General features: G+C 54.0%; 1 protein-coding gene across 1 annotated transcript in view; it reads left to right on the top strand.

The window, feature by feature from the left end:
- Positions 1-7,480, top strand: part of CTNNBL1 (catenin, beta like 1) — a gene marked incomplete at its 5' end in the record, with an annotated part of 44,794 nt that extends 37,314 nt beyond the window's left edge. Inside the window, 3 exons of the mRNA XM_008944918.1 lie at positions 1,782-1,919; positions 2,291-2,363; positions 7,384-7,480. Coding sequence (XP_008943166.1) covers positions 1,782-1,919; positions 2,291-2,363; positions 7,384-7,472 — 300 coding nt within the window. The remainder of the gene's footprint in view (positions 1-1,781; positions 1,920-2,290; positions 2,364-7,383) is intronic.
- Positions 7,481-9,937: the final 2,457 nt, after the last annotated feature.

The following is a 9,937-nucleotide window of genomic DNA, read 5'->3' as shown; positions in this document are numbered from 1 at the left end:
CCAGCTCCTGGGGTCGCCGTGTGTGGAGGGGGTGTGGAGCAGACACACTCTGTCCTGCTCGGGAGGCTGGAAATCCTGCCTGCTGCTGCTTGGCTGTTCAGGAGTTTAGTGCTGCTGAGGAGAGCAGCTGGTCAGGCTGTGTGCAGCGAGGAGGGCAAGCAGGAGTGTGGGATTACTGTCTTCCTGGAATGTCTTCAGTATTTCAGCCCATGCTTCCCATCTCTTGCTAACTGGACTGCGTGGTTTCACTTTAGAGACTAGGTTTGATCAGATTCAAGCAATTTGACACATCTGCAGGGTGAGGAAAATCATCCCTTGCACAAAATTGGACTTTTCTTTTTACTGGCAAGAGCTTGTGTGCAAGTTGTGCCCAGTCATGCCTGTGCCCGTGGTTTTGAGACCCTGGAGTAAGTGACAGTTGTGCAGATGCTGGCGCCTACAGGACCTGAGGCTGAAGCATCCAAACCACTTGGCATTATGGCACTGGTAACCAGGCAGTGTTTTTTAGACTGAACTTGTTCTTTCACTGTAAGCTGGATTTCCAGGAGGAGAGGAGCAGTGTCTCGTGAGGGGTGCTGCCCCTCTCAGTCAGAGGCAGTGCTGAACAGCTGCCCTGGGGCACTCACACAGGCTTTTTGTGGGGAGCATCCATTGCACCCTCTGCCTCGAGAAGCACACGGGGTTCATTTTCCTTCTTGTGCCTCAAAGACTCTACCTGCAATTCAGTGCAAGGACTGGGCTTGACAAAAGAGGAATATTTGGGAGCCTACATCAGCTGTGGTGCTGGTGACCTTGCGTGCGTGTGCCCCGAGGCAGCGTCGTGGGCTGGGGCTGGGGCTGGTGGTGGCCAATGAGGAGGTACTGCTAGCCCAGTGTGTGCCCACCAGCCAGCTGGCTGCAAGCTGACAAGCTGCTTCCTTCATTTAAGAACAAAGCCACAAAGCAGACCCCAGAATGCAAAAGGTCACGGATGGCATGGTTGGTTTGGCCTGTCAGTCTCCAGGAGAATGGATGGCAGGTCCAGCTGCAGAACGTGGCTCTTGTTCTGCTGGTCACTGGGCTGCCCTTGCCCGTGTGTTGGAGATGCTCTGAACCAGGTGGATGGAGCAGCCTCTTCCTTTCTGCCTTTGGCCTCCCTTTGGGTCTCACTGGTGAAACGTGGTGTGTGAGGAGGAGGAACACGTGGTTGGTGTTCTGTGGTCAGGAGCCTGTGGCCTGCTGACAGACCCTGCCTGGGGTTTGGCCCCATCCGTGTCCCTCACAAGTGGGGCTGGAAGAGCAGGGCTGGGCATGGCAAAGCTGGACTTGTGCAGGACTTCTGGACCTATTTCCTCATTCATCAGTGACTAATGAGGCTGGGAGCCTGGTGGGTCTTTGAGTCTGCTGGAGTCCTGTTCTGCACTGCTTAACAGCACCCTCAGATGGCCAGTAAAAGAGCAGGTTTTTTGTTCCATTTTGACAAAGAACTTATAAATAATAGATGCATCGGTTTGTTCCATATTCACAATCTCTAATTGCTCAGTTTAGAAATATAATTTGTATGTTTAAATTAAAATTTTAATTTGCAGATGGACACACTTCACAACCAGCAAAGGCAAAACCTTGCCTGAAACAGAATGAAATATTTTGTGAATATAAATGAATTATTGAAAGTACATCTTCACTGGTGAGAAATATAGGGATGTTAATGTTTTGGGGAACAAAGCGTTTCTTAAGAAACCTGAAATATCACCAGTGTTTTGCCACTGCTAATGGGAAGTCCCTTTTCTTTGTTGCTGCAGGACCTGGTGCGCCGGGGGGAGATCATCGACGACGACATGGAGGACGAGTTCTACCTGCGCCGCCTGGACGCCGGCCTCTTCGTGCTGCAGCTCATCTGCTACATCATGGCAGAGATCTGCAATGCCAACGTGCCCCAGGTGAATCCATCCACGGCGTCAGCAAACCAGCTCTGTCTCCATCCGTGATGCAAACAAGACACTAAATCCTTGCAACTGCGGCCTCACTGAATAATCTCTAATTCCTTTCTTTGGGAGGAAACCTCCTGTTTATTGCTTGTGTCCATACAGCTTCATCAGGATCAGCAGTTAGGAGGGCACTGGGGGGTACAGGAGCTGTTCATGGCACAGGGTTCATGCAGTCTGCCGTGAGCGAGGCCGTGGTTTGACAGGGAGAGGCCCTTTGTGTGCCACTGCTGAGAGCCTGGGCCGTGCTCTCAGGAGGTCTCACAAAGGCACAGACTACAGCTGGTGACTTCTCCTTTTTTCTTCTCTTTCCTGTCCCCCATCAGATCCGTCAGAGAGTCCATCAGATTCTGAACATGAGAGGCAGCTCCATTAAAATCGTTCGACACATCCTAAAGGGTGAGTTGAGATATTCTGATGCATGTGTCTCATCTCTACCAGGGACAGCTTGTTCCTCACTTTATAGGATGAGCCTTCACATGTCATTCTCCCTGACTCCATCAGCATCTTTGGGTGGTGGTTGGGTGTTGTTCTGAGATGGGTGGGGCTGGAGTCACCCTGATAAGAGACGTGTTTTACCTGGGAGTTAGGAGGGGTGCTGTTGTCTGCTGTCCTGGACAGCACACTGCCTGGTGCTGCTGTCAGCCACAGGCTGGCTGGGGCTCGCTGCTGATGTCAACAGCAGAGTAAATATTTAAGGGAAGAGAGCATGCATGCTAGAGGGGGGAGCAGTGGAGTCTCATCTTTCATTCCCATGGCCCTGCACTGTACCATCTGCACCATGTTAGTGTCCGTGGTGTATTTGTCTTGTTCTTAGTGTCAGATTAATATGGATTATAGCATTAAAGTATCCTCTGTAGCTTTAAAGTGTAGCTGTTGTGATCTGCAATCCCAGTTTTAAAGTATTGCTTGTTATTTGTAATGCTGATGTTGAATTAGAGCAGTGCTTATTTGAGCTGGGGCTCTCATCTGTGGCCTGCTGCCCTTCAGGAGAAGGGGAGGAGAGGAGAGGACTCGGGCACTCCCCACAGCCCCTTTGAGCTGCTGGGCTTCACCTGAGCTGGGGCTCTGCTGGTGGTCCCTCGTTGGCAGAGGGCTGAGCAGGACGTGTCCTCTCCCCGGGGGTGTGTTGGTTTTGGGGAGGGGTGAGGAGTCTCTTTCTCCTCTGGAGGGAGGAAGGCTGGCAGCACCTCCAGGGGTGCTGGGCTGTGGCGTGTGTTGGTTCTTTGGGAATGACAGGGATGTTCTCCTGGCCCTTTCTTCCCCCCAGCTCCCTGGTGCTGGCAGGTCCAGGCATCTTATTCCTTGCAGATCCTGTTGGTTTTCTCCCTTCCCATAGGCAGGAAGAAAGGGGATGGTGGGATGAAATGAAGAGTGGTTTTCTGACAGTGTGAGGTTACCTGCATCTATAGACAGGCTGTTTGGCCCTTGTCCTTTGCCAGCAAGGGCGAGTTAATGCTGCTGGTGAACAGGGGGGACTGGATGGGCTGTCAGTTTTGCTTTTAATTGTGATACTTGACAATTCCTGCCTCCAAAGTGCCCATTTGCAGCTCAGAGCATGGCACACATCTGCTTTCATGTTCCCAGGCCTGCCCTGGGCCACGGGTGCCGGGGGATTTGTCTGCGCTCCTCGCTGTAGCCGTACACCTCACGCTCGTGTCTCTGCCTTGTTGATTTACATACTATGCTGAATTGGAGGCAGGGGCATTAAAATTTCATCTGATTCTTTCTCTCACAGACAGTGACTTGCATTGTGAAAGTTTCTCAGGGTTTTGTGGTGTCTCACGAGCTGTGGCAGTGCAGCGGGTTCGGCTCTGGGCAGTGGTGTGTGCTGGGCACGGCTGGTTAACAACACAGGCAGTGGGTGCAGGGCCAGGGCTCTGTCCTCAGCTCGCCCCCACCCGTGTGCCTGCCAGCTCCAGAGACTTCTTCCATCACAACTGTCAATGACCTTAGAGATAAATTATCTGGTGGGCCCTTGTGAAGTGCTGCAGAGGGGTGCAGAAGATCCCTGCTGGGTGGGAGCAGCACTGAGCTCCTCTTCAGGCTGTGCTGCAGACACTGGAGGCTTTCAGTAGCTGCACACAGGTGTCTGAATGTGGTGGATCTGCACTGACAGCCCTGAAGAGGAGTGACACCAGGGAAAAGTCCCTGCCTCTGCAGAGGAGACAGCTCGTGTCCCTTGGAGTGGTTTGACAGCGCCCCTGGATGCCTCCTGGAGGGCTGGGGGTCAGTGGAGGATCCCCAGAATTTAACTGGTGGCTGAACTGTGGGACTCTCTGTCCCAAATGACTGAGAGGTTGGGAGCCTAGAGCCTTGGCTGAGATGTTTCCAGGCCACTTTCCAACTTGCTCTCAGGACAGATGAGAGCTGGTTTATTTTTACTTTTTGTTCAGTGTTTTGCTCTTGTTCAGTTTTTATTTTCTATTTTTGCATACTAATTAGGTGCTTGGCTTTTAGTTTGATTTTATGGCCTACATATTCTCCATGTTTCTCTGGCAACCTGACAGCTGATGGATCCCTTGGGGTTGCTCAGAATTACTTATGATGCAAGTGAGGAAGCAAGACTGTTTTCTTATGGTAGGTCTATCGGGGGGAGAGTGGGCAGGGAATATCTGAAGGCTCATTAGAGGCATTTCTGCAGGCTGACCAGTCCTCCCACAGTTCCCTTTTCTGGAAGATCAAGGATAACTTGCAACGGGACAGTTAGTGTATCCTTTGGAAGGAAACAAGGGGACAGTGTGTGCCTTGGCTGGGTGGATGTTCTGGGGATGGCCACTGGTCTTCCTGACAGCCAGCACTGTCTGTCTGGGGGCAGTTCTGGGTCTCCATCCCTCCTCGGGAATGGGGTGAGGCAGGGACATCTCTGAGTAGTGACACTCAGTCCTGGAAGGGGCCAGCTCACTGTTCCCCCCAGCTCCAGAGCCTGCTCGCTGCAGGACCTGCTGCTGAGCCACCCCGGGGGCCAGGGTCCCTCCCCAGCAGCACCCAGGGGTGATGCCAGCTCAGGCCCCTGGTCTTGGTGAGGGTGGTGAGCACCCCAGGGAGCTGGGGGGTGGATGCCTCCTGGCTGTGATAAAGCAGAGCTGTTAGCAGGGGTAGTTGGTGAGAGAGGAGAGGAGAGGTGTGCTGTGAGGGCTGGATGCGGCCCTGGTCCCGCAGTGTGTGCAGGCTTCAGCCCTTCCAGTATCCATTACAAGCTTCAATATTTCCCTATTGATTTGTACTGTTCCGTAACCATTGTATTTTGTCTAATGAAGCAGAAACCAATCTTGGGCCCTCTCTCCTTGTGCAGCTGCAGCAATGTGTAAGCTCTGTTTAACCGTTGGCAGGGGCAGCTTACATCTGATTTTTTTGCTGTCTCGCTGAACTGGTGGAATTTTGAATAAAAAAGTAAATGCATAAAACCTCTTTGGGAGATTTTTTTAAAGCCTGGTTTTGAGGATTTTAGCTGGTCTTCAAATTAGCTTTAGCAACTGTTGGTAACCCAGTAAACAGTCTGCCCAAGGAGTCACTGGGATTTTACTCTTACGAAGCCTAAATAATAGCAGGAAGAATGCTGAGCTTTTGGACAAGATTAGAGGAATTTGTGGCTTGCTTTCGTCTGCGTGATCTCTCTGGGACAGCAGAAGGGCTGTGTCAGGAGTGGCACCCAGTTCCCCTGGTGGAGCTGTACACCCAAGTGCTCGAGCAGCCCTTGGGGCTAAGCCTGGAGCTGGGCTGGGAGCCCCCGGCCAGTGGTGCTGTGCTCCAGGCAGAGCTCAGCGTGTGCCCGGGGCTGACCTGGGCTGGGCCAGGCCTGGAGACCACCCTGGGCCTCCCGTGGGCACCCAGAGCTCAGTGGCAGGTGGGGAGGAATTGCCCTTGGGCTGCTTTGGTTTCATCACTGCACCGGTTCCAGAGGCACTCACTCTGAGAGTGCCTGGAGGGGCTGGTGGGCATGGAGCTGCTCCCCAGCTGCCCGGGCTGGCAGAGCACCCTGGCACTGCCCGGAGGGGATGGGAGAACTGGGGCTGACTCCTGGTGGGAGCTGGTGCTGTCCCCTGGGCAGGCAGTGCTGTCCCTGCAGGGGGGGTAGCTCCTGCAGAAGCAGGGGCAGGTTTTGGTCCCCGTGCTGTGGCCCAGCCCTCTGCCAGGGCCTGTGGAGCCTGGCTGGGCTCCTTCCCCGGGCACACGGGGAGCTCTGATGAACCCCCAGGGCTCTAACAGTCCCCAGCTAGCTGCTGCCTGCACGGGTTCCTTTGGATGGAGAGCTGCCCTCTGTCCCTGGGAGGAGCCCCGTGCAGCTCCCCTTCTCCAGGGCAGCGAGGAGCTGGGTTTGCTTGCAGCAATCCTCCTGTTACCCACCTGCTCCTGTTACAGGTACTGTGGCAGTTTATAAATATTAAAAGGATTTTTCCAAGAGGCCCTGGCAGAGAGCTGCTGCTGCTTGTGCTGGGGAGACAGAGAGAGAGACTGCACAGAGGAGGGGAGACTCCCACATCAGCCAACTTCTCCCTGTCCTCGCTCTTTTCAAACTCTTATAATAAAGGCTTTGATGGAGCTCAGAAGCATGTAGCAGTGCTGAACGTATAAATATTAAAGCAAACTTTCTACAGCAACTTACCATTCAGATGCTGAATACAAGCTGTTCTGTTTGTTTAGGAAGAAGGGGAAGAATGCAGGGAGGGGGAGGCTGGAGAACACGAAGCAGGCAGTGCTCCTGATTCACTCAGATTTGTTCAGCCCCTTGCGTTCGCAGCTCAAAACCCACTTTTCTTATTTTTTTCTTTTTAAGCTGTCTTTGAATATGCAGGTTGTGGTGGCAGGAGGGAAGGAGCTGGTACAGGAAGGAGGCTGCCAGCTTTCAGTGTGTCAGGAAGGAGAGCTGCAGGGGAAATGTCTGGTTCCATGGTGTTCAGCTGTGTGTGTGGATGGGCAAGACCTTGGTCAGGGTCTGGTGTCCTCTGCCTGAACCAGGGAGTTTCTTTGTAGTTAAATCTGAACTGCTGTGCTTTCTTCCTTATGGGTCAGAAGCACTTGTGGATGGGGGAGTTGGTCTCTACTTGGGAAAAATCCTCATTCTTGGACAGCAGACAGGTTGAGCCCAGAGCTAGGGATGTTTCACAGTTGGGTTACAGCCCTGCCTGGCCTTCCTGGGTGCTCCAGGGGTGTTTGAGTTCCTTGGGCTGGGAGAGGCCAGCGACAGGCCTGTCCCGTTCAGCCAGCTGCCAGTGGCTGCTCTGCTGGGTGATGGGGGGCTGGGAGGAGCTCGGTCCCTTCACTACAAAAGGCTTTAGGGAGGGGTCAGTAGCTGTTCACGGTGCAGAGCGTTAGCCCTGGGGGTGGGGAGGGAACCCAGCAGTGCTGCGGGCGGAGAAGCTGCCCATTGTTCCAGGAGCCTGGCTCAGGGCCTGGTGTCTGCCTGCTCTCTCCACAGAGTACGCCGAGAACATCGGGGATGGGAAGAACCAGGAGTTCCGGGAGAGCGAGCAGAAGCGGATCCTGGACCTGCTGGAGAGCTTCTGAGGCCTCCGCCCCTGCCCCTGCTGCCCTCCCCCAGCCTGGCTGCAGGAGGGGAGTGACGTTTCTGTGAAACTGCTGCTGAACGGGGTTTTAGAGATATTAAAGATAGTTTGCCTTTTTTTTTTTTTTTAATCCCTCTCTTGTTATTAAGCAGTCAGCTGTCTGAGGGGATGCAGCCGCAGCCCTCGCACTAGGGCAGCTCAAGAGTCTTCCTTTTTTCTTAGTTTATTTTTTTTCCTGTTAAACTGCAGTGACTGGTGTGAAACAATATGACCATGTATGGGTTAGAGGGAAGGTAAAGAGGAAGCCCAGGTAGCTCAGGAGGCTGTTCCCAGGTTGTTGCAGCCTGATACATTAATGACAACATAGAGCCAATGGACTGTCCGCCGTCGGTGTGTGTCCAGTTCAGCTGTTCTTCGGAGGCAGAGGGAAACCAGGAATCTCCCACGTGCACTGTTCCTGGGAAATCTTCCCAAAGGTGACTTGGAATGGAAGGTGGGTTTTGGCACAGGCCCTGAGGGAATGTTGTGAGGAGTCTGTCCAGGGCGTGCTCAAAACTAGGCAGGAGGGTAAATAATCTGTGAAATGCCCAAATCCCCTTGACTCCTTTCTCAGTTGGCTTTAGGTCTTGGCTGTGCTCATTCTGGAGAAAATCAGGATTCTGGTTCTTGAACTGGGACTCCAGCTTTCCACGGCAGCAATAAGCTCTCTGACAGGAGAGGGACCCCCCTGCTGCAGCCTTTTGCAGGTTGTGGTGGGAGCTGTGGGGAGAGCGAGTGGTTTGCCTCTGATGGGCCGAGTGACCGTGGCAGGACAGGCCACAGCTCCTTCCTCTGTGACTGCAGGTGTCAGCGTCCCAAACCCACCACTTCCCAGCAGCAGCTCCCAACTGGGGTGAGGAGGAGCTGGAAGTATTTTCCTGCATCCTCTTCTCTTCTGCTAAAGTTAATGACTGTCATCACAAAACATCGTGGCTCCAGCAAGCTGGGCCTTGCCTAATTTAGAGAGATTTGCATGCTGGCAGCATTCATTTTTTATCTCCAAGAAAAATGCATTGTCAGGGAAGCTTAAAGGCTTCCTTCAATCAGGGCTGCGTCGGCACTGCTGGCCTGGTGCTATCAAACGCTGTTGTTCAGGGGATCAACATGGAAGTCATGGTTTCAGCAGCCACAAAAATCTGCAAAAACACATTTTTAGTGCAGAACTTGTTTGAACTCCTCATTCCTTTCTTCTGTTTTCAACACGCTACCTTAAAGGTGTTTGTACTTTCATCTTCCAGACGTGTTTAGTGTTTTACTTCACTTGAGTCTGGGGATTTTTCCCTTCCCACACCACAGACGGTGGATTTGTGGTCAAAGCTGGTCTCTGGTTTTCCTCCTGGCAGCTGATGTGCTGTTCCCCGTCTGACAGGGTTTGAAAAGCTGAGGAGGAGGGGAGGGGGTGGAGGCAGAGCAGAAAAGGCTTAATGAATGAAACAGCTTTGGCTGAAGAGTGGGGACCATGTGTTTGAGGTGAAAAAGGCACAGAGAGGGTCTTGAAAATAGTTCTGTAAGCTGCTGGAGTACGAGGTGAGTGTTAACATCTGAATGAGCAGCATTTAACCGGGTTTCAGTGTCCCTGCCACGGGGTGGGTGCACGGCTGCTGCTCCAGGCAGCCCCCCAGGGCAGCAGAACCCCTCCCGTGGCTGCTCCAGCCCGAGCTTTGCTTTCGGGAGGTGAATTCCTCCCCCTTTACCATTTCCATTCCAGCTGCATTAGCTGGGCTCTGCATATGGAGCCTGGGCTGGCAGTCGTGCCTGGCCTGGCTGCGTGGGCATGGTGCCGCTTCCTCGTCTGTGGTCCCTTCCTGTGCCCAGCTCAGCGGGGGTCCCTTCCTGTGCCCAGCTCAGCTGGGGTCCCTTCCTGTGCCCAGCTCAGCTGGGGTCCCTTCCTCTGCCCACCTCGGCTGGGGTCCCTTCCTCTGCCCACCTCGGCTGGGGTCCCTTCCTCTGCCTCGCTGGCTCTCCAGCACTTCACCAAATCCCTCAGGTCTCTGGGCAGCTCTGTACGAGCTGGTCCCGAAGCCGTGTGGGTGCTGGCACTGCTCGGGTGCTGCCAGGCTGGGAGGAGAGCAGGAGTTTGGGCAGAACCAGCCCCAGCTTTGGTGACTCACTGCCTCTGGGCAGCTCTGTACGAGCTGGTCCCAAAGCCGTGTGGGCGCTGGCACTGTGCTGCTGCTGCTGGGTGGGAGGAGAGCAGTTTGGGCAGAACCAGCCCGGCTTCGGCGACTCACTGCTCTGGGCAGCTCTGTACGAGCTGGTCCCAAAGCCGTGTGGGCGCTGGCACTGTGCTGCTGCTGCTGGGTGGGAGGAGAGCAGTTTGGGCAGAACCAGCCCGGCTTCGGCGACTCACTGCTGTGTTTCAGGGTCATTTCCCTCTGGGCTGTGCCCTTTGCCTGAGGCCAGTCCATGCCAAGGGGGAAGGAACAG

The sequence above is a fragment of the Merops nubicus genome, unplaced genomic scaffold (assembly GCF_000691845.1).
Source record: "Merops nubicus isolate BGI_N331 unplaced genomic scaffold, ASM69184v1 scaffold31907, whole genome shotgun sequence".
NCBI classification, from domain to species: Eukaryota; Metazoa; Chordata; class Aves; order Coraciiformes; family Meropidae; genus Merops; species Merops nubicus.
Note: the sequence above shows the minus strand (reverse complement) of the source record. Positions and strands in the feature narration are given on the sequence as shown.